The sequence below is a fragment of the Oncorhynchus mykiss genome, chromosome 11 (genome assembly GCF_013265735.2).
Source record: "Oncorhynchus mykiss isolate Arlee chromosome 11, USDA_OmykA_1.1, whole genome shotgun sequence".
NCBI lineage: Eukaryota > Metazoa > Chordata > Actinopteri > Salmoniformes > Salmonidae > Oncorhynchus > Oncorhynchus mykiss.
In genome coordinates, this window is record NC_048575.1 from 55,534,911 (window position 1) to 55,560,006 (window position 25,096).

Consider the following 25,096-nt stretch of genomic DNA (forward strand, 5'->3'; position numbering starts at 1 on the left):
GGATTCTAGCTCCAAGGTTGGCTGCCAGGGACAAAACATAAGCAGAAGGCAAATTCTTTCATGTCTGCCTGAATTATTGATGCAGTCATTATTATGTTGCGATGTTTAATGCCTGATCAAATTATACATTGTGAATTCCCTGTGATAGAGCTTGTGTTGTGCGTGGGCCAGTGGTGTAAACGCATCTCCATCTCTCACACAGACCGTGAGAACAATAACATTTACCCCTGAACAGCTTGTAAACAATTGCTGCAGAGAGCAACAAATAAGTAGCAAATCTTGACTTCCATTAGAAGAAGAAAAATGTAATGTTGATAATCAGTGGTGCGGCATGTCATTTTTGAAACTGGTTGTAATTCATTTGAGTCAAATATTTGTTTTCACTTCTACCAAGGAGGATTCATCAACATCAACAGGCGCACAAACAAGTGTTACTAGTTACCATTTTAGGAAAATTGTTAACCATTTGTGACCGACCACCTCGATTATGTCTCATGTTGCAAAATTATTCCTTGCGCACCTGATTACGCATAGAAGTAGGACTATAATAGTATTTATATTTAGGTGCAGGAATCCAAAATACTTTTGAGCTAATATTCTATAAGAGGAACAGGAGCTCAAACGGTAGAACATTTGAGGTGCCGGTACTCGGCTCCAGTGAGCTCCTGCCCATCTTAAGCACAGCTTCTTATCCCTTGCGGTAATAGCCTAAAGTTGTATCTGTCACAAGCTCACTGGTACGGGAAACTCTTGAGGGCCCAGAAATAATATTTTATACAATAAAGTTCGCTAGCGTGAGCTTTGGGCCGGACCCAAGTTAATAGTTGATACAATATTTCAAGTCCGTTGCAGACAGGCCATGTGTAGCCAATGTGATTTATAGGATATTTATTTTTATCAGGATTTTTTCTACCTGCTGGCTGCAATGGTTTTTATTTGTTGGATTTATGTAGGCTATTTTGGAAATGTTAATAGAAGTTAGTTTTTAGGTTTTTCATTTTCGATTTGGATAGAATTTTGATTAACCACAATGATATGAAGACATTATTATAAATGAATTGAAACTATTCCACGAAAATGTGCTTATGAAAACCATAACTGGCACGCAGATCGGTAGAAATGGTAAGATGGATCGGTAGAAATGGTAAGATTCCACATGAGAAAGGTTACAGACTCCTCGTGTAGCCTATTACCAGCAACTTCAGGAGAGTAATGTAAGGAAAATGGTTAGGTCAGGTTTTTCTCTTATGGTTATCTTGATCTCTGGCTCCCTCTTGAGTAATTTGTCTTATTTCATCAAACAGTAACATTTAAAGCATCAAACAAGCTCAATGTATATAGTTGATTTTATTAAAACTAGGGAAGCCGATATTAGCTAAAAATGCTGGCATCGGTGTCTAGTTTAAAGTTGATGTGCAAAACTGATGTCAAAGCTGGCGTGCATATCTATATAACTTAGCTAGATGACGTAATAACGCCACACAAAATACAGCGCTACACGTGCAACACAGCATTTCTAACCTAGCCCACAATGTCTGCGGTGTGGATCTATTGTTAAGTTTCAACTGAAGATAGCAAAAAGGCCATGTGCAACGTTTGTGCTGCTATTATTTCCCAAGGAGGGGAGAAAGTGAAATCTTTCAATAGCACAAACCTAATTACTAATTTGAAAGTGAATCATCCCCAGACGTTCAGCGACTACTTAAAACAAAAGCAGAAAAAAACAGCAAAACAAGAGACAACTCAAAAGCGAAATCCATTAACGGCAAGATAATAGCATTCATTGCTCTTGACAATCAACCCTTCTTTGTCGTTGATGATGTTGGCTTTCGCCGACTGGTCGAGCACCTCGAGCCCCGGTACACACTACCAAGTAGGCGCTGTTTTTCAGATGTTGCCCTACCGGAGTTGCACAGTATTGTTGAAATGTACATCCATGAGCTACTTGCTATGGGCATCACTGCTATTAGCTTCACGACTGACATTTGGACCAGCGATGTCAGCCCCATAAGCATGCTGAGTCTGACAGCACAGTGGGTCGATGAGGATTTCATACTGAGGAAAGCCGTATTGCATGCTCAAGAATGTGCTGGTTCTCATACCGCTGCTGCCATTTCAATGTCATTTGAAACTTGGAAACATGAACACAGTCCTAGCGCCATTTGAACAACTGACTCGAGAAATAAGCTCATCAACTGCGTCTGCAGCAGACATAATACCCTCTGTCGTGGCATTGAAACGCCTGTTCAACAAAACTGCCGACACAGACCGTGGGGTTAATAACTTGCAAAAGTACTCTACTTGTGGCTGTGAACAAGCGATTCGGTGGCATTCTCTCTGAGACTCTTTACTGTGTCGCCACAATGCTCTGTGCTAGGTACAAGGACCGCTACTTTGATGAAGACAAGAAACAGGGTTTACGTGAAATGTTAGACACAGCTGGACAAGATGGAAATGGACACAGTGACAGTGCGCACCGAAGAGGACCCACGATAGATGAGGCCACGGATAGATAGAGCTGAAACTTCACTGTTTGACATGTATGATGAAATCCTGGTTGAGAATGAAATGACTGAACAAATAAACGAAACTGCACAGCAAGTAAGTGAAAGAATTAGGTTTTGATTATGTTTTACTGGCAATGGAGACATATGTAAATGCCAACAAAATAACTTTTTGGTGTGTGTGTGTCAACTATTTAACTGTACTAGAGTGTTTAAAAGGCTGCTGAAGTTGTAAATATCGGTATCGGGTTTTTTGGCAAAGAAAATATTGGATATGTGGATGAATGCTTCATGGCAGACTGGAACCCCTTTAACTCCATTTTACTTGTACAGCTTGTTTGGCCCACGTTGTGTCAAGTCACTTGAGTTGACACTGACCTTGTGCAGAAAGTAGTCCATCAAAACTTTTTTCCCACTGATATTTGTCGATAGCACCTGCTAAATTCAGGGCAGCAATGTTGTTGTGAGCAGTAGCCTAATTTTTGCAGTTCTACATGGCTAACGTTATATCTTTCAAAAAAGCTGCGGTAGCAAGTATTATCTACACATACCGAGCAGCTCATGCTGAACAGAAACATTTCTCTACACTCGCAATAACATCTGCTAACCATGTGTATGTGACCAATAAAATGTGATTTGATTTGAGAAGCAGGCTACATGGCAGACCAATCCCAACTCCTCTCTCTGCATGTCCAGCCCATCCATTATCTCAGCCAGTCATGGCTAGCGGGAAGGTTCCTGTCTTTTTCCATGGCTAAACCAAATAGGCTCGTCATTTCACAATATTATTTGTATTTACAGATGGCAAACAAGTTTGTTATTAAGTCGCATGAAAGTTCACATGTTCCAGAATGCCACATTTTGATAATAAAAAATCAAATGCTTCCTGAAACGGATATGGATATTTAAAAATTGATATTTTTCTCTAACTTGAAATTCTACCCCACTCTTGATGCCTGAGTGACACATTAACTTTATGTTCCAAGCCAAAGCTAAAATTTTCCCTCACTTTTCCCCTAAAAAATATGCTTCAAAATCATTGATGGTAAAGTCATGTATATCTGCTATATCTGTTGTGCTACAGCATAATCTGTGCAAAGCCATGACTTCACATCTGCCTAAACAGATTTATTTTGCCCATGGGGGAACTCCCCCCACCCCACCTCCCTTAGATCTGTTTATCGAAGTGAGCACCAGATCACCCCCTCACCAGCCATACTACTCCTAGTCTTGTTTGGAGGCATTTGGTAAGCTGTGCATTGAACGTTTAAAGGGAAGATTGCAGACTTAGGTTGCTGTTAAACATCCTGATTTGTTTGATCCTTCTAAACTAAAAGTCCCAATACAACTTATCACTTTACATTTGTATTTTTGGAGAAATGTCAAATACATTTTTATTTGTCACATACACATGGTTAGCAGATGTTAATGCGAGTGTAGCGAAATGCTTGTGCTTCTAGTTCCGACAATGCAGTAATAACCAACGCGTAATCTAACCTAACAATTTCACAACTACCTCATACACACAAGTGTAAAGGGATGAAGAATATGTACATAAAGATATATGAATGAGTGATGGTACAGAACGGCATAAGCAAGATGCAGTAGATGGTATTGAGTACAGTATATACATATGAGATGAGTAATGTAGGTTATGTAAACATTATATTAAGTGGCATTGTTTAAAGTGGCTAGTGATACATTCTTTACATCAATTTTTCCAATATTAAAGTGTCTGGGGTTGAGTCAGTATGTTGGGAGCAGCCACTCAATGTTAGTGGTGGCTGTTTGATGGCCTTGAGATAGAAGCTGTTTTTCAGTCTCGGTCCCTGCTTTGATGCACCTTTACTGACCTCGCCTTCTGGATGATAGCGTGGTGAACAGGCAGTGGCTCGGGTGGTTGTTGTCCTTGATGATCTGTATGGCCTTCCTGTGACATCGGGTGGTGTAGGTGTCCTGGAGGGCAGGTAGTTTGCCCCCGGTGATGCGTTGTGCAGACCTCACTACCCTCTGGAGAGCCTTACGGTTGTGGGCGGAGCAGTTGCCGTACCAGGCGGTGATACAGCCCGCCAAATTTCTTCAGCCTCCTGAGGTTGAAGAGGCGCTGCTGCGCCTTCTTCACCACGTTGTCTGTGTGGGTGGACCAATTCAGTTTGTCTGTGATGTGTACGCCGAGGAACTTAACTTACTACCTTACTACCTTACCTTAACTTACTCTCTACTACTGTCCCGTCGATGTGGATAGGGGGGTGCTCCCTCTGCTGTTTCCTGAAGTCCACGATCATCTCCTTTGTTTTGTTGACGTTGAGTGTGAGGTTATTTTCCTGACACCACACTCCGGGGGCCCTCACCTCCTCCCTGTAGGCAGTCTCGTCGTTGTTGGTAATCAAGCCTACCACTGTCGTGTCGTCTACAAACTTGATGATTGAGTTGGAGGCGTGCATGGCCACGCAGTTGTGGGTGAACAGGGAGTACAGGAGAGGGCTCAGAACGCACCCTTGTGGGACCCCAGTGTTGAGGATCAGCGGGGTGGAGATGTTGTTACCTACCCTCACCTCCTGGGGGCGGCCCGTCAGGAAGTCCAGTACCCAGCTCTACAGGGTGGGGTCGAGACCCAGGGTCTCGAGCTTGATGATTGGAGGGTACTATGGTGTTAAATGCTGAGCTGTAGTCGATGAACAGCATTCTCACATAGGTATTCCTCTTGTCCAGATGGGTTAGGGCAGTGTGGTTGTGATTGCGTCGTCTGTGGACTTATTGGGGCGGTAAGCAAATTGGAGTGGGTCTAGGGTGTCAGATAGGGTGGAGGTGAAATGGTCCTTGACTAGTCTCTCAAAGCACTTCATGATGACGTGAGTGCTACAGGGCGGTGTCGCTCAGTTACCTAAGCTTTCTTGGGAACAAGAAAAATGGTGGCCCTCTTGAAGCATGTGGGAACAGCAGACTGGGATAAGGATTGATTATGTCCGTAAACACACCAGCCAGCTGGTCTGCGCATGCTCTGAGGACGCAGCTGTGGATGCGTCTGGGCCTGCAGCCTTGCAAGGGTTAACACTTTTAAATGTTTTACTCACATCTGCTGCAGTGAAGGAGAGTCCGCAGGTTTTGGTAGCGGGCCGTGTCAGTGGCACTGTATTGTCCTCAAAGCGAGCAAAGAAGTTGTTTAGTCTGTCTGGGAGCAAGACATCCTCGTCCACGACGGGGCTGGTTTTCTTTTTGTAATCTGTGATTGGCTGTAGACCCTGCCACATACCTCTTGTGTCTGAGCCTTTGAATTGCGACTCTACTTTGTCTCTATACTGACGCTTAGCTTGTTTGATTGCCTTGCGGAGGGAATATCTACACGGTTTGTATTCGGTCATGTTTCCCGTCACCTTGCCCTGGTTAAAAGCAGTGGTTCGCGCTAATGCTGCCATCAATCCACGGTTTCTGGTTTGGGAATGTTTTAATAGTTTCTGTGGGTACAACATCACCGATGCACTTGCTAATAAACTTGCTCACCGAATCAGCGTATTCATCAATGTTGTTTGACGCAATGCGGAACATATCCCAATCCACGTGATCGAAGCAATCTTGAAGCGTGGAATCAGATTGGTCGGACCAGCGTTGAACAGACCTGAGCGCGGGAGCTTCCTGTTTTAGTCTCTGTCAATAGGCAGGGAGCAACAAAATGGAGTCGTGGTCAGCTTTTCCAAAAGGAGGGCTGGAGAGGAATTATATGCTTTGCGGAAGTTAGAATAACAATGATCCAGGGTTTTACCAGCCCTGGTAGCACAATCGATATGCTGATAGAATTTAGAGAGTCTTGTTTTCAGATTAGCCTTGTTAAAATCCCCAGCTACAATGAATGCAGCCTCAGGATATGTGGTTTCTAGTTTACATAGAGTCAAATAAAGTTTGTTCAGGGTCATCGATTTGTCTGCTTGGGGGGGAATATATGCGGCTGTGATTATAATCAAAGAGAATTATCTTGGTAGATAATGCGGTCGACGTTTGATTGTGAGGAATTCTAAGTCAGGTGAACAGAAGGACTTGAGTTCCTGTATGTTGTTATGATCACACCACGTCTCGTTAATCATCTTTCTTACCGGAAAGATGCTTGTTTCTGTCGGTGCGATGCGTGAAGAAACCAGCTGGCTGTACCGACTCCGATAGCTTGTCTCGAGTGAGCCATGTTTCCGTGAAGCAAAGAACGTTAGTCTCTTATGTCTCAATGGAATGCAACCCTTGCTCGGATTTCATCAACCTTGTTGTTAAGAGACTGGACATTGGTGAGTACTATGGTCGGGAGCGGTTTGCAATGTGCCTATCTCCGGAGCCTGACCAGAAGACCGCTTCGTCTGCCCCTTTTACGGCGTCGTTGTTTTGGTTCGCCAGCTGGGATCCGATCCATTGTCCTGGGTGGTGGGCAAAACACAGTAGCCGCTTTGGGAAGTCTGTTATGTTTAGCATTTCTTTCCTGCCTGGCTTCTCACCAAAGGCTGTGAAAATGTCAACAGACAATGTGGTCCTGTTTGGACCTGTTTGGTAGGATGAGGAAGAGGCTCCCTGGTGTAGGGGCGGGCCAGTTGCTTCTGTGGAGGCATATCATGTGTTTTTGTTTCATCATGATATGCCCAGCTTCTCCTCCCTTTCGTATACACCTCTAAGCTGCTCATTACAACGTGTTTCAAAAAAAATTGCACATAGACCATAATCTGCGCTCAGCTCACATAGTCAGCTCTGCTGTGGAGCACCGAACCTTGCCTGTACACCCCTGCTGGGATGACATGTGCACTGGGTTTTTTGGTCGTCACATATGCTGTCACATGATAACGTGTGTTCAGATCTGATTGATCGTTACCTGTGATACTTCTCGTCCTCTGAAGACTTACCAATCCTTCAGAGATATTGAAATTAAAAAGTCAATGTGTGTTTGATGTGCTGCTGCTCTCTGGTTCCCTGAACCAACCTGAACCCAGACAGAACACACCGCTAATGAGGCTGCTTGCCTGGGGCGGGATCTGTTATGCCTGCCTGAGGTCAACCCCCAGTCCACCCCCACCTCCACTCTTCAGGCACTGTCTCTCCCTACAGCAACTCTTTCCGTTTTCTCATTAGGGCTCCCATCTTCCAATTCCACAGTTGCCTTTTCACCTCCTTTTTCTCTCTTTCCTGTGGGTTTGCCCATTTTTTCCCCCTGTTAATTGTTTGCTGGTGTCAGCCCTATTAGCAGCCCAGTGCCTGAAGGAGTCTGCAGTAGCATTAAGCTGTGCACATGCTACATACACACAAAGAAATACTGTGGCGAGTTTCCATTTGAGATTTACACCGCTGGCAGCCGTGTCTCACTGGGCCATGGCTCCAGCGGATCAAGGCACTTGGTACTTTTCAGCTTTCATTTACATAACAATGGATAACTGTGATCTTTAACACCTTCTCACGAAGCAACTGTCTTGATGATGCAGAGGTTGTAGATTCTGCTCGCTCGCATTTTGGGGTGTAGGCTATGCCACCTGTTTTTCATGAGGTAATTATAAATAGTGGTGTAGTAGCCTAGAGTTTAATTTGTATTTATTTTTATTGACATTCTGTTTTCGTTATTGTAGTAGGCTCATGTTTTACCAGTACTGTGTACCCCCACTATTTATTTTTCCGGGACAACAGACCGCATTATTTTCACCCCTGGTCCTAAAGGATATTTAAACATGGTCCTCTACCAGCTGGCCAGAATGTTTGCTTCATAATTCTGTATGTTAAAAAATGTGTTTATTGAAGGACCCATGCACATGATCAGTGTTCTCTGTGTTGCGTGAGTAAAATGAGCACGCATTTAGCTGTTGCCATTACTTTCCTCTCACCAGCACTAATTCAAAAGTGCTTTCCTCACAATCTTAAATAAGCATGCCCCATTCAAAAAATGTAGAACCCCAGACTTGACTGCCCTTGACCAGCACAAAAACATCCTGTGGCGTTCTGCATTAGCATCAAATAGCCTCCGCGATATGCAACTTTTCAGGGATGTCAGGAACCAATATACTCAGTCAGTTAGGAAAGCTAAGGCTAGCTTTTTTTAAACAGAAATTTGCATCCTGTAGCACTAATTCCCAAAAGTTTTGGGACACTGTAAAGTCCATGGAGAGTAAGAGCACCTCCTCCCAGCTGCCCACTGCACTGAGGCTAGGAAACATTGTCACCATTGATAAATCTACGATAATCAATCATTTCAATAAGCATTTTTCTACGGCTGGCCATGCTTTCCACCTGACTACCCCGGCCAAAAGCACATCACTCCAAACTGTTATAGACCTATATCCATCCTGCCCTGCCTTTCTAAAATCTTCGAATGCCAAGTTAACAGATCACCCACCATTTAGAATCCCGCCTTTTCCATTAGGCAATCTGGTTTCCGAGCTGGTCATGGGTGCACCTCAGCCACGCTCAAGGTCCTAAACGATATCATAACCACCATCGATAAAAGACGTACTGTGCAGCCGTCTTCATCGACCTGGCCAAGGCTTTCGACTCTGTCAATCACCGTATTCTTATCAGCAGACTCAACAGCCTTGGTTTCTCAAATGACTGCCTCGTCTGGTTCACCAACTACTTCTCACATAAAGTTCAGTGTGTCAAATCGGAGTGCCTGTTGTCCGGACCTCTGGCAGTCTTTATGGGGGTGCCACAGGGTTCAATTCTCGGGCTGATTCTTTTCTCTGTATATATCAATGATGTTGCTCTTGCTGCTGGTGATTCTCTGATCTACCTCTATGCAGACGACACCATTCTGTATACATCTGGCCCTTCTTTGGACACTGTGTTATGCTGCCAAACATACTCTCGTAAAACTGACTATCCTACCGATCCTTGACTTCGGCGATGTCATTTACAAAATAGCCTCCAACACTCTACTCAACAAACTGGATGCAGTCTATCACAGTGCCGTCCGTTTTGTCACCAAAGCCCCATATACTACCCACCACTGCGACCTGTATGCTCTTGTTGGCTGGCCCTCATTACATATTCGTCACCAAACTCACTGGTTCCAGGTCATCTATAAGTCTCTGCTAGGTAAAGCCCCGTCTGATCTCAGCTCACTGGTCACCATAGTCACCAACATCCACCCGTAGCACACGCTCCGGCAGGTATATTTCACTGGTCATCCCCAAAGCCAACACTTACTTCGGCCACCTTTCCTTACAGTTCACTGCTGTCAATGACTGGAACGAATTGCAAAACGTCGTATATCTCCCTCTCTAACTTTAAGCATCAGCTGTCAGAGCAGCTTACCGATCACTGTACCTGTACACAGCCAGTCTGTAAATAGCACACCCAACTACCTCATCCCCACATTGTTATTTATCCTCTTGCTCTTTTGCACCCCCAGTATCTCTACTTGCACATCCTCATCTGCACATCTATCACTCCAGTGTTAATGCTAAATTGTAATTATTTCGCCTCTACCTCCCTACTCTTCTACATTTGCACACACTGTACATAGATTTGTCTATTGTGTTATTGACTGTACCTTTGTTTGTGTAACTCTGTTGTTTGTGTCGCTTTGCTTTATCTTGGCCATGTCGCAGTTGTAAATGAGAACTTGTTCTCAACTGGCCTACCTGATTAATTAAAGGTGAAATAAAATCATTATCTTGAAACTGGCACTGCAGATCTTGGGTAATATGCTCATACATGGAGAGGTATGGTGGTTAATATATTGCCTAAAACAATGTACAGTCACACTTCTCTATCCCTCTCTCCTTTTCTCTTGCCCTCCTTCACTATCAGTCTGTGTAAAATAAATCCCCATGTATGTCAAAAGAAATATCAGGTACATCCACTTTTCAGTTGAGCTTTTGCACTTTTTTAATTAAACTGAAAACCCACCAGTGGGGCACATTGAAAAGCTCATGTCAGGGATCTGTTGGCCTTGTGAGTGTGTTAGTGGAAAATATGTTTTGAAACAGAACTCTAGTTAGCCTGACAGGTGAGGTCATACATAAGCCGGTCTCCATGACACGCTACCAAACAGTGTTAGTGAACTGTTGCCTCTTCGACTCCTCCTTTTCCTCCTCCCCCTCTTCTTCCCCTCCTTCCTGCTTCAGGGCATCTGGCATATTCCAGTGGATGAGATTGATCGCCCTGGCAGTTTTGCATCTCATATGAACCGATCCATCGTCCTCTTGCTGGAGGTGCTGTCTCAGCTGAAGGACCACGACACACTGATAAAATTCTCTTTCATGCTCCAGAGAACCCCTGACCAGGGAAAGTAAGGATCTCTCATGACTCAACCATGTTTCTCTGTTTTTCATGGCAACCATTTTTTCTAGTGTTTTTGTGTGAATTTGTTACTCTTCTCTTTCCTTTCTCTCTCTCATGTCTTAAAGGAAGTATTTGCGGGATGTGGATCGTCAGGTTTTGGCCCAGAGAGCATTTTTCCTAGCTGTAAAATTCCTGGAGGACAATCTGAACAAACTCACAGGGGTTTGCAACCAAAGCACTCTACACACTTGGAGAGGAGCTGAAAGCAGCTCCGTAGTTTATAGTTTCAGCATGCTCTTGCTTGTGTTGTGACGGGCTCTGTTCTTTCTCAGGTGTCAGAGCAGCCTTCCAAAGTGCCTGCGCCCTCCATGGGGGAAATGACAACAGCGGACACGTCCAACAGGCCCAGTGCAGAGGACAGCAGTCATGCACTGCATAAGAAGCCTGAGCTCACTGAGGAACCCCAGGTCACTGCCCCAGGCCCTGACTCTGGGTCCCGGGAGACCCCTCAGACACAGCCAGCCCTGCTGGCCACAGACAGAAACAGGGGGGATCAGCAGCAGAGAACTCCATCTGGGAAGGTGGAGGCTGCTGTGGGCGAGTGGGCCAGAGCAGGGCCAGAGGAGCCCATGGAGCTGGATGCTGGCCACTGGGGGCGTCCCTCCAAGACCACAGACTCTCAGGGCAGACAACCAGACACTGAGTCTCCCAGAACTGTCCTGGTGCCTGGGGAGAAAGTTGTTGAGAGCAGCCGCGCACCGGAGCTTTCTCTGGAGGACCTGAGCATCAGCTCCAGACAGCAGCAGCAGCAGCAGCTCCAGTGCCCGGTAGCTAAGGGCCCAGTGTTAGCCAGCGGAGCAGAGCAGGGACTAGCCCAGGGGGCGCTATGCAGGCCCAGCAGGAAGAGGAAGCTCCTGGATGACGTGGAGTCAGGCGAAACTCTTCTGCTGGATGCCTACCGGGTGTGGCAGCAGGGCCAGAACGTCATGACCTACGACCTGGGGCGCATTGAGAAGATCATGTCAGAGACATACATGCTCATCAAGCAGGTATGCTGTACTTTTGTGTTATTGTCACAAACTCCCCTGTTTACCGTCACGTTTACAGCCACATTTCTCTCTCCCATCAACAATTGATTTATAACTGTGCCATGTCATGCACACATAATATATACTCACTGAAAAGGGAAATGGGTTTGGGAAATCCCTTTTGATATTGATTTAGCAAAGAGACCTGAAACACAGAGGGGACTTTCCCTACTCATACAACTGCTATAAAATACTTTCATAAGGAACCAAATAGCACACGAGACCACTTTTAGCCTAACATCTTCCCAGTGCTACATGTATTAACTAAGATCTTAACACAAATAGCACTATTAATATTTACAGCTCATAATCATAAGTATAATCATAAAAGGGCAGCAGGCAGCCTAGCGGTTAAGAGCATTGGGCCTGCAACTGAAAGGTCGCTGGTTTGAATCCCCAAGCCGACTAGTTGAACAAATCTGCCTGTGCCCTTGAGCAAGGCACTTAACCATAATTGCTCTGTATTTGCTCTCTCGTTTGCGAAGTGACTAAAAATGTAAAATAAGTCATTATAAGCATTAGGACATCTCACCCTAAATGTAATTGGTGTTTTCGTTACATTTTGTAAATCCTGACCTAGCTAATAGGGAACTGTACAAAGTGTTTATTATTCTAAATGTCTTATTTTCCAACAGTGATGGAATTTCTCATTTCCGATGAAAGGTCTTCTGTATTACGTGGCCCAGTAATGGCTTCCGTGGATTCAGACGGAGAGAATGACCCATTTATTATTTCTGTCTTACCAGCAGACAACACAGATTTATTGCTCACGGTTTCCTGTTTTTCTGAGACAACCGTTACCTGTTTGAAAGGTGAAGGTTGTGCATTTTATTTACTTTGGTTTATCAAGACAGCAAAATGATTTTGTGCTTTGTGATTGGGACCCTTTCTAGTGCACTGGCACTGCTTGTGTAGAACCAGTCATGGTCTTGCCCGCTCACTGACTCTGAAGCTAAACGTAAACTTCTGATTCAGTTTGGACTTCTGTTACCAAGAACTGACACTGTTGTATTAAGTAGGTACCCTACTAGTTCTTGAGATTCCGTTTGATAGACTGAGCAAAAAGGGACATTTCTATTGCAGCACTGTAACCGGAATGTTGAGTTGACTTAATTTAATAATTTCTTCCACTTGCATAGCAGAACTGATCAAATAATAGAGGGATTAGTTACTTTGTGTATTGCATCTGAGCCAACTTCTCCTTTTCTGTTGGCTGGCATTGAGGGTGTTGTTTGAGCACAGCTCTCATCAGCCTCTAGACGCATAGCTAGTGATCAATGCTGACCGTGGGGAACCTGATCTGACATTGGCTATGTGTCAAGCCACAGAGATGGAGCTGGAGTGGGAGGCAACAGAGGATGGAGGGGCTACGACTAAAGGGGAGAGGGAGATGGCGAGAGGGAGATGGCTAGCTACTACAACCCTCGCTCTATTTAGCTTCTTTCAGTGTCACTTCTCTCTCTTCTCTCTCTCACACGCACACTGACGGATGCTATTTTGCAAGTTAATAATATTGAAACCATTGGAAAGTGTGCTGAGACTTTGGCTGAGATTTGCTTCCCATGTTTTGCGATCAAGGGAAATGACTTTTTTCCCCCTGTGGCTGGAAAGGGGTAACATGACAGTGTTCTGACACACTCTAATAGGGCTTACATATCTCCTGAACAAAGTGAGCAAGCCTTGACACAACTTTCTTAGTACAGTTGAGTCAGTGACACTACATGCTTTTCCCTAACATGTTTTTAGTGAAGCGAAATTACAGTATTAGTGCCAAATTCTTCACCTTGCTTCTCACTTTCCAAATACAAGCCATCTCTTAAAAGTTAGCTTCTAACCCAATTCCACACGGCTTTTGCGCAGCACAGCAGTTTTGTTTCATGCCATTGGATCTGTTTTACAGTTCAGTGATGTAGCCATGAATATAAAGTACAGAGCAAGAGCAGTTGGCAGGTTATGTCAAAAGTTTTAGTTAGCTTTGGCTCAGCTTTAATCTGACATGTTTGTGCCCAGGCAAGCCCTCATAGGTCTGTTATGCTACTTCAGAAGAAGGAAAGTTCTCGAATAGCCCACTCCTCCACTCTACCACGCTAGGGGAGGGACTTCCTCTAAAACGGATCCAAAATGACAGCTATCCAGTGTAACCAACCTCTGTCTCAGAGTGCTGCCTCTTGAAGCCCTCCCAGTCTTTGGCCCCCAGGTCTGCCAAGTCATTGATGCATGGAATTAAAGAAGTGTTCCTATAAGCCCATATTGCGTAACTTTTCTATAGCCTATGCAATTGCGCAAGAAAACAAAGTTTTGATGGCCTCTATTAAAAAGAGGATCCCATGAGCTTTCTAAAGGCTAGGTCTAGTATATTTATTTCTCAACTTTCCTAATATTAAGAACATTGGTTCACAACCTGAGTAGCCTACTTGGCTGGCATGAAAATTAACCACGGGAATAGCGTGCTACATTTTTCCACATTTTGTTACGTTACAGCCGATTCTAAAATGGATTAAATTATTTTTTCCTCGTCAATCTATGCACTGTACCCCACAATGACAAAGCAAAACATATATATTTTTTATGTTGCTAATTTACATTTGGATACGCCTTAGCCAAATACATTTAAACTCAGTTTTTAACAATTCCTGACATTTAATCCTAGTAAAATTCCCTGTCTTAGGTCAGTTAGGATCACCACTTTTATTTTCAGAATGTGAAATGTCAAAATAGTAGAGAATGATTGATTTATTTCATCACGTACACAGTGGGTCTAAGGTTTTACATACTCAATTAGTATTTGGAAGCATTGACTTTAAATTGTTTAACTTGGGTCAAACGTTTAAGGGTAGTCTTCCACAAGCTTCCCACAATAAGTTGGGGGAATTTTGGCCCATTCCTCCTGACAGAGCTGGTGTAACTGAGTCAGGTTTGTAGGCCTCCTTGCTCGCACACACTTTTTCAGTTCTGCCCACAACTTTTCTATAGGATTGCGGTCAGGGCTTTGTGATGGCCACTCCAATACCTTGACTTTGTTGTCCTTAAGCCATTTTTCCACAACTTTGGAAGTATGCTTGGGGTCATTGTCCATTTGGAAGACCCATTTGCGACCAAGCTTCAACTTCCTGACTGATGTCTTGAGAATATATCCACATAATTTTCCTCACTCATGATGCCATCTATTTTGTGAAGTGCACCAGTCCCTTCTGCAGCAAAGCACCCCCACAACATGATGCTGCCACCCCCGTGCTTCACGGTTGGGATGGTGTTCTTCGGCTTGCAAGACTCCCCCTTTTTCCTCCAAACATAATGATGGTCATTATGGCCAACAGTTCTATTTTTGTTTCATCAGACCAGAGGACATTTGTCCAAAAAGTATGATCTTTGTCCCCATGTGCAGTTGCAAACCGTAGTCTGGCTTTTTTATGGCGGTTTTGGAGCAGTGGCTTCTTCCTTGTTGAGCGGCCTTTCAGGTTATGTTGATATAGGACTCGTTTTACTGTGGAAATAGGTACTTTTGTACCAGTTTCCTCCAGTATCTTCACAAGGTCCTTTGCTGTTGTTCTGGGATTGATTTGCACTTTTCACACCTAAGTACGTTAATCTCTAGGAGACAGAACGTGTCTCCTTCCTGAGTGGTATGACGGCTGCGTGCTCCCATGGTGTTTATACTTGCATACTATTGTTTGTACAGATGAACGTGGTACCTTCAAGCGCTTGGAAATTGCTCCCAAGGATGAACCAGACTTGTGGAGGTCTACAAAAAATATTTCTGAGGTCTTGGCTGATTTCTTTAAATTTTCACATGATGTCAAGCAAAGAGGCACTGAATTTGAAGGTAGGCCTTGAAATACATCCCCAGGTATACCTCCAATTGACTCAAATTATGTCAATTAGCCTAACAGAAGCTTCTGAAGCCATTACATAATTTTTTCAAGCAGTTTAAAGGCACAGTCAACTTAGTGTATGCAAACTTCTGACCAACTGGAGTGGTGAAATAATCTGTCTGTAAACAATTTATGGAAAAATGACTTGTGTCATGCACAAAATAAATGTCCTAACCGACTTGCCAAAACTATAGTTTTTGTTGACAGGAAATTTGTGGAGTGGCTGAAAAACTAGTTTTAATGACTAAAACTTACGTGTATGTAGACTTCAACTGTACCTTATTTACGTATGTATTCAGACCCTTGGCTATGAGACTTTAAATTGAGCATCCTGTTTCCATTGATCATCCTTGATGTTTCTACAACTTGATTGGAGTCCACCTGTGGTAAATTCAGTTGATTGGACATGATTTTGAAAGTCACACATCTGTCTAGATAAGGTCCCACAGTCGACAGTGCATGTCAGAGCAAAAACCAAGCCATGAGCTCCAAGGAATTGTCCTTAGAGCTCTGAGACAGGATTGTGTCGTGGCACAGATCTGGGGAAGGGTACCAAAACAGTTCTGCAGCATTGAAGGTCCCCAAGAACACAGTGGCCTCCATCATTCGTAAATGGAAGAACCCTGGAACCACCAAGACTCTTTCTAGAGTTGGCCGCCCGACCAAACTGAGCAATCGGGGAAGAAGGGCCTTGGTCAGGGAGGTGACCAAGAACCCGGTGGTCACTCTGACAGAGCTCCAGAGATCCTGTGTGGAGATGGGAGAAACTTCCAGTCGGACAACCATCTCTGCAGCACTCCACCAAATCATGTCTTTATGGTAGAGTGGCCAGACGGAAGCCACTCCTCAGTTAAAGGAACATGACAGCCCACTTGGAGTGTCCCAAAAGGCACCTAAAGGACTCTGACCATGAGAAACATTTCCAAACAAACACCATATTATCTGGTGAAACCAAGATTGAACTATTTGGCCTGAATGCCAAGCGTCACGTCTGGAGGAAATCTGCCACCATCCCTACAGTGAAGCATGGTGGTGGCAGCATCATCCTGTGATGTTTTTCTGCGGCAGGGACTGGGAGGCTAGTCAGGATTGAGGGAAAGCTGAACAGAGCAAAGTACAGAGATCCTTGATGGAAACCTGCTTCAGAGGACCTCAGACTAGGGCGAAGGTTCACCTTCCAACGGGACAACGACCCTAAGCACACAGCCAAGACAACACAGGAGTGGCTTCTGGACAAGTTTCTGAATGTCCTTGAGTGGCCCAACCAGAGCCCGGACTTGAACCCAATTGAACATCTCTGGAAAGACCTGAAAATTGCTGTGCAGCAATACTCCCCATCCAACCTAACAGGGCTTGAGAGGATCTGGAGAGAAGAATTGAAGAAACTCCCCAAATACAGGTGTGCCAAGCTTGTAGCGTCATACTCAAGAAGACACGAGGCTGAAATTGCTGCCAAACATGCTTCAACAAAGTACTGCGTAAAGGGTCTGAGTACTTAAGTTTATGTTTAATACATTTGCAAAAAATGTCTAAACCTGTTTTTACATTGTCATTATGGGGTATTGTGTGTAGATTAATAAGGGAATAATAAACTATTTAATCCATTTCCGAATAAGGCTGTAATGTAACGTAACAAAATGTGGATAAAGTTGAGGTCTGAGAACTTTCCTAATGCACTGTTTGTAAAGACACGATTAAATCGAGAATAGTCTGATGGGTAAGAATATCATCACTATATCAATGCATTTTTTTAAACTTTCATGCATCATGTAGCAAAGGCCTAATATATGTTGATACGTTTTTCTTATGACAACTAAAATGGCCAAATAACTCTAAGCATAGTTTATAGTCCCAAGGTCCCTGGAACAGCACAGAGCCCAGTGACACTGTTCTTATAAGCCCAGCCATTGCGCAATCGAGTATGAAAATAGTTTTGACTGGACATTATTTAAAAGAGGATTCCAGCTTTCGGTGCTGCCATATTTATTTCTCAATTCTTAAAATGAAGCACATTCATCCACTTTACAACCGGTGTAGCCTACCTGGCATATAAAAAAATGTAACCTCCATTCACTATTTAAGTGCATGCTATGGATGACATCAATCAAAAACATTTCCACACATATTAGTAGGCTATATGTAAAGGTCAGAATTAATTCAGATGAGTCTGATGTACTTGTCAAATTGTGAATGAGAGACTGATGGAGTGTGTGCAGCCTGTGCAAGAAACAGAGCAGAGCGAGCGCATTCCTTTCATGCAACTTTTTTCAAATTGTCATTAGTCACCTCATGCAGCCTTAGGCTACATGTTTTAATTTCTAATATATCCTGAGGTTTATATCACAACTGAAGTTGCATAAATAACTAAATTAAGCATATAGCATATATATTTGTTAACCGCTCAACACAATTGCCGCATGTGTCCCTCAGAAATCATTTTGGGAAAAACATCCTTTCTATTTTATTCAGCTATCTTCAATTGTAGTCTTCGTACTATAAAATGCCACAGGAATTATAAGCAAATCTTGTAATTAACTAGTGTAGCCCTCAGCCATATGGCATAGCCAGATCAGGGCTTAACGTAAGGATTACTCAGAATATGCTGTTCTGTTCTTCTGAAATAGGTCAAATGTTCTTCATGTCATAGGTTGTTTCTTCAGACCTGCCTAAAAGAAACAATGGATTTATTGATGGTGTAGGCTGTATTAAATATAGATTTTTTTCGACTTCTTAAATTGTAGATGTTCCAAAGGTCTGCATCAGTGGCTTGTAAGGCTATGGGTGGACGCCCAGCAACGCTAAACTGGTTTATGTTAATTAACGTCAATGACCGTGAGACTGGCAGTTATTTGCATGACAGTTACCGCCTGACAAAATGTCATGACTGTCACAGCCCTAGACTCATTCTACAGGCCATTTCCTGTGGCAGCAGCATGTTACAATCTAGAGGGTTCCACCTACAGCGTGTGGTCAATGCAGAACCAAACAGCGTTTACCACCACACCACCACATAATAGTGTAGCGTGTCTGAGGGAGAGGTGAACATGGAGACTAGCTTTCATGTGTTTTTCTCCTGTGCAGCATCAGCTTCTTGACTCTCACACATACATCTACAGTTTGGCAGATAGAGAGCAGCCAGCCTTCACAGAGAGAGGCCTAATGAGGGCCGCCGTCTCCTGTTGCCACGGCCACATTCACTCTGAGAAAGGCCTTTTTTCCATATCTGTTAGCTACCCAGAGCAGCATCAGCGGTGCTAAGGTGGCTGTGTAAATGGTGTGTTGCTCTGCTCTGATTGTCTCTGTTCTCTTCTCTTCCCGCATGGTGTGGACAGGTGGATGAGGACGTGGCGCTGGACCAAGCCGTGAAGTTCTGCCAGATACAGATGGCCACTTCAGCACAACGACAGGTATGGGGGATGACCTGGTCCACAAACACAGTGCACATACACATCAACACAAAGTACATTACATTTCATGCATATACCCTACACCTACATGGACCCCATACAAATACAACACTCACAAATGTAAACATTCAATATGTACATACCAGTGGAGACTGCCGAGGGGAGGACGGCTCATAATATTGGCTGGAACAGAGCAAATGGAATGGCATCAAAACACTTGCAAACTATGTGTTTGATGCCTGTCCTCCCCAATTAAGGTGCCACCAACCTCCTGTGGTACATACACTCAGTGGCCAGTTTATTAGGTATACCACCCTGTTCACGAAAATGGTTTGCTCCAACAGACAGTGTGGCCGTGGCTTGCTATATAAAGCAGGCAGACAGGCATTGAGGCATTCAGTTACTGTTCGATTGAACGTTAGAATGGACAAAACTAGTGACCTAAGCAACTTTGAGCATGGTATGATTCAGTGCCAGGCGCGCCGGTTCTAGGACCTCAGAAACAGCCGGCCTTCTGGGCTTTTCACGCACGACAGTGTCTAGGGTTTACTGAGAATGGTGTGACGGACAAAAATAATCCAGTCAGTGGCAGTCCTGTGGGTGAAAACAGTTTGATGATGAGAGAGGTTGAAGGAGAATGGGAAGAATCGTGCATGCTAATAGGCGGGCCAAAAAATGCGCAGTACAACAATGGTGTTCAGAACAGCATTTCGGAAACACTCAACTCGTCGGTCCTTGTCACGGATGGGTGATTGCAGCAGACGACCACAACAGGTTCCACTCCTATCAACTTAAAACAAGAAGAAGCGGCTCTAGTGGGCACACAATTACCAACACTGGACAATTTGAGGAGTGGAAAAACATTGCCTGGTTCAACAAATTCCCGGATCCTGTTGCGTCATGCTGATGGCAAAGTCCAGATCTAGTGTAAGCAGCAAGAGTCCATGGACCCATCCTGCCTGTTGTCAATGGTACAGGCTGGTGGCTGTAGTGGAATGGTGTGGTGAGTGTTTTCCTGGCACACGTTAGGTCCCTTGATACCAATTGAGCAGCATTTGAACGCCACACATTGTAGAATTCATGCTACAAAGAATGCAGGCTGTTCTGGAGGCAAAGAGGGGTACGACCCGGTACTAGATGGGTGTACCTAATAAACTAGCCACTGAGTGTATATCACATCCCAGGAATTGAATCAAAGCACTTTGCACAAATAGATCTGCCCCAGATATCATATCTGTTCATCTGACTGGAGACGTCTTCCAAAGCCAGGACCTCTCATTTATACATCTGGGCTTTGATTGAAGCTATTCGAGGGATGTGTGGAGAAGTCACACAATTCAAATTAAACTTCAGGTTCATTGCCTCTTGTCTTTCCCATCCACGAGATGTTAAGATCTAAATGATCTGGCCATTCAGTGGTCTACTCGCGTTCATATTTTTTTATGACCAGTATACGCTCACACCTATCTGTTGTTGGGGTACGCCCACACCAGTCCAACACAAAGGTATTTTTTGTCTGTAAACAAAAATATACGCAACATGCAACAATTTAAGATTTTACTGAGTTACAGTTCATTTAAGGAAATCAGTCAATAGAAATGCATGCATTAGGCCCTAATCTATGGATTCCACATGACTGGGAAGGGACGCAGCCTACCAACTTGGGTGCTAGACCCACCAACTGGGGAGCCAGGGGGCGACTTATTGGAGAGAAATGAACATTCAATTCTCTGGCAAGAGCTCTGGTTGACATTCTTGCAGTCAGCATGCCAGTTGCACGCTCCCTCAAAACATGAGACATCCTGTGGTATTTTGTTGTCCCCAGCACAAGGTGCACCTGTGTGATACTCATGCTGTTTAATCAGCATCTTGATATGCCAAAACCTGTCACTTGGATGGATTATCTTGACAAAGGAGAAATGCTCACTAATAGGGATTTGCAGTTTTGTCACGCAACACACTGCCACCGATGTCTCAAGTTTTGAGGGAGCGTGCAATTGGCATGTTGACTGCAGGTTCTTCCACCAGAGCTGTTGCCCAAAAATGTAATATTCATTTCTCTACCATAAGCCGCCTCAAATCGTTTAAGAGAATTTGGCAGTACATCCAACCGGCCTCACAACCGCAGACCATGTGTGTGGTGTCTTGTGGGCGAGTAGTTTGCTGATGTCAACGTTGTGAACAAAGTTCCTTATGGTGGTGTTATGGTATGTGCAGGCGCAAGCTAAGGACAACGAACACAGTTGAGTTTTATCGATGGTGATTTGAATGCACAAAGATACCTGGAATAGATCCTGAAGCCCATTGTCGTGCCATTTATCCGCCGTCATCAACTCATGTTTCAGCGTGATCATGCACGGCCCCATGTTGCAAGGATCTGTACACAATTCCTGGAAGCTGAAAATGTCCCAGTTCTTCCTGACCTGCATATACGGTGCGTTCGGACAGTATTCAGACCCCTTGAATTTTTCCACATTTTGTTATGTTACAGTATTATTCTAAAATTGATTTTAAAAAGTTTTCCTCATCAATCTACACACAGTACCTCATAAACTGAAATTTAACTTTTACACAAGTATTCAGACCCTTTACTCAGTACTTTGTTGAAGCACCTTTGGCAGAGATTACAGCCTCATGTCTTCTTGAGGATGACATTACAAGCTTGGCACACCTGTATTTGGGGAGTTTCTCCCATTTTTCTCTGCAGATCCTCTCAACCTTCGCCCCAGTCTAAGGTCCTGAGCGCTCTGGAGCACGTGTCATCAAGGATCTCTCTGTACTTTGCTCCATTCATCTTTCCCTCGATCCTGACTAGTCTCCCAGTCCCTGCCACTGAAAAACATTCCCACAGGGATGGTGCCAGGTTTCCTCCAGACGTAACGCTTGGCATTCAGGCCAAAGAGTTCAATCTTGGTTTCATAAGACCAGAAATCATGTTTCTCATGGTCTGTGACTCTTTAGGTCCCTTTTGGGGAAAAAGCGGGCCTTGATGTACCTTTTACTGAGGAGTGGCTCCGTCTGGCCACTCTACCATAAAGGCCTGATTTGGTGGAGTGCTGCAGAGATGGTTGTCCTTCTGGAAGGTTCTCCCATCTCCACGGAGGAACTCTGGAGCTCTGTCAGAGTGACCATCGGGTTTTTGGTTACCTCCCTGACCAAGGCCCTTCTACCCTGATTGCTCAGTTTTACTGGGCGCCAGCTCTTTGAAGAGTCTTGGTGGTTCCAAACTTCTGACATTTAAATCAAATCTAATTTTATTGGTCACGTGCACCGAATACAGTAAAATGCTTACAAGCCCTTAACCAACAATTAAGTTTAAGAAAATTCCCCCAAAAGTATGAGAAAAGAATAACAAATAAGAATAAGTCTCGTCGGTGATCAGGCCTACCACTGTTGTGTCATCGGCAAACCTAATGATGGTGTTGGAGTCGTGCCTGGCCGTGCAGTCATGAGTGAACAGGGAGTACAGGAGGGGACTGAGCACGCACCCCTGAGGGGCCCCGTGTTGCGGATCAGCGTGGCGGATGTTGTTACCTACCCTTACCACCTGGGGGCGGCCCATCAGGAAGTCCAGGATCCAGTTGCAGAGGGAGGTGTTTAGTCCCAGGGTCCTTAGCTTATTGATGAGCTTTGAGGGTACTATGGTGTTGAACACTGAGCTGTAGTCAATGAATAGCATTCTCACAAAGGTGTTCCTTTTGTACAGGTGGGAAAGGGAAGTTTGGAGTGCAATAGAGATTGCATAATCTGTGGATCTGTTGGTGTGGTATGCAAATTGGAGTGGGTCTAGGGTTTCTGGGATAATGGTAATCATGTGAGCCATGACCAGCCTTTCAAAGCACTTCCTGGCTACAGACGTGAGTGCTACAGGTCAGTAGTCATTTAGGCAGGTTACCTTAGTGTTCTTGGGCACAGGGACTATGGTGGTCTGCTTGAAACATGTTGGTATTACAGACTCAGACAGGAAAAGATTGATAATGTCAGTGAAAACACTTGCCAGTTGGTCATATAAGAATGATGGAGGCCACTGTGTTCTTGGGGACCTTCAATGCTGCAGACATTTTTTGGTACCCTTGCCCAGATCTGTGCCTCGATACAGTCCTGTCTCTGAGCTCTACGGACAATTAATTTTACCTCATGGCTTGCTCTGACATGCACTGTCAACTGTGGGACCTTATATAGACAGGTGTGTGCCTTTCCAAATCATGTCCAATCAACTAAATTCACCACAGGTGGACTCAAATCAAATGTTATTTTTCACATACACATGGTTAGCAGATGTTAATGTGAGTGTAGCGAAATGCTTGTGCTTCTAGTTCCAACAATGCGGTAATAACCAACGAGTAATCTAACCTAACATTTCCAAAACTACTACCTTATACACACAAGTGTAAAGGGATAAAGAATATGTACATAAAGATATATGAATGAGTGATGGTACAGAACGGCATAGGCAAGATGCAGTAGATGGTATCGAGTACAGTATATACATATGAGATGAGTAATGTAGGGTATGTAAATAAAAGTGGCATAGTTTAAAGTGGCTTAATACATGTAATACATGTATTACATAAAGATGCAGTAGATGATATAGAGTACATTATATACATATACATATGAGATGAATAATGTAGGGTATGTAAACATTATATTAAGTAGCATTGTTTAAAGTGGCTAGTGATTATATTTTACATCAATTTCCATCAATTCCCATTATTAAAGTGGCTGGAGTTTAGTCAGTGTGTTGGCAGCAGCCATTCAATGTTAGTGGTGGCTGTTTAACAGTTTGATGGCCTTGAGATAGAAGCTGTTTTTCAGTCTCTCGTCCCTGCTTTGATGCACCTGTACTGACCTCACCTTCTGGATGATAGCGTGGTGAACAGGCAGTGGCTCGGGTGGTTGTTGTCCTTGATGATCTTTATGGCCTTCCTGTGACATCGGGTGGTGTAGGTGTCCTGGAGGGCAGGTAGTTTGCCCCCGGTGATGCGTTGTGCAGACCTCACTACCCTCTGGAGAGCCGGTTGTGGGCGGAGCAGTTGCCGTACCAGGCGGTGATACTGCCCGACAGGATGCTCTCGATTGTGTATCTGTAGAAGTTTGTGAGTGCTTTTGGTGACAAGCCGAATTTCTTCAACCTCCTGAGGTTGAAGAGGCGCTGCTGCGCCTTCTTCACGACGCTGTCTGTGTGGGTGGACCAATTCAGTTTGTCCGTGATGTGTACGCCAAAGAAACTTAAAACTTACTACCCTCTCCACTACTGGCCCATCAATGTGGATAGGGGGGTGCTCCCTCTGCTGTTTCCTGAAGTCCACAATCATCTCCTTTGTTTTGTTGACGTTGAGTGTTATTTTCCTGACACCACACTCCGAGGGCCCTCACCTCCTCCCTGTAGGCCGTCTCGTCGTTTTTGTTAATCAAGCCGACCACTGTAGTGTCGTCCGCAAACTTGATGATTGAGTTGGAGGCGTGCATGACCACGCAGTCGTGGGTGAACAGGGAGTACAGGAGAGGGCTCAGAACGCACCCTTGTGGGGCCCCAGTGTTGAGGATCAGCGGGGTGGAAATGTTGTTACCTACCCTCACCACCTGGGGGCGGCCCGTCAGGAAGTCCAGTACCCAGTTGCACAGGGCGGGGTCGAGACCCAGGGTCTCGAGCTTGATGACGAGTTTGGAGGGTACTATGGTGTTAAATGCTGAGCTGTAGTTGATGAACAGCATTCTCACATAGGTATTCCTCTTGTCCAGTTGGGTTAGGGAAGTGTGCAATGTGGTTGAGATTGCATTGTCTGTGGACCTATTTGGACGGTAAGCAAATTGGAGTGGGTCTAGGGTGTCAGGTAGGGTAGAGGTGATATGGTCCTTGACTAGTCTCTCAAAGCACTTCATGATGACGGAAGTGAGTGCTATGGGGCGGTAGTCGTTTAGCTCAGTTACCTTAGCTTTCTTGGGAACAGGGACAATGGTGGCCCTCTTGAAGCATGTGGGAA

At 44.4% G+C, this 25,096-nt stretch overlaps 1 protein-coding gene across 7 annotated transcripts in view; it reads left to right on the forward strand.

Moving 5' to 3' along the window:
- LOC110535064 (calcineurin-binding protein cabin-1-like) overlaps nt 1-25,096 on the forward strand; it is an 88,038-nt gene that overhangs the window by 45,249 nt on the left and 17,693 nt on the right. For all 7 annotated transcript variants that reach the window (XR_005034679.1, XM_036935824.1, XM_036935822.1 and 4 more), the window contains 4 exons: nt 10,586-10,749; nt 10,868-10,964; nt 11,075-11,791; nt 19,035-19,109. Coding sequence is in view for 6 of the 7 variants with exons in the window: in XM_036935824.1 (XP_036791719.1) it covers nt 10,586-10,749; nt 10,868-10,964; nt 11,075-11,791; nt 19,035-19,109 (1,053 nt within the window). In the remaining variant the exon portion in view is untranslated. The remainder of the gene's footprint in view (nt 1-10,585; nt 10,750-10,867; nt 10,965-11,074; nt 11,792-19,034; nt 19,110-25,096) is intronic.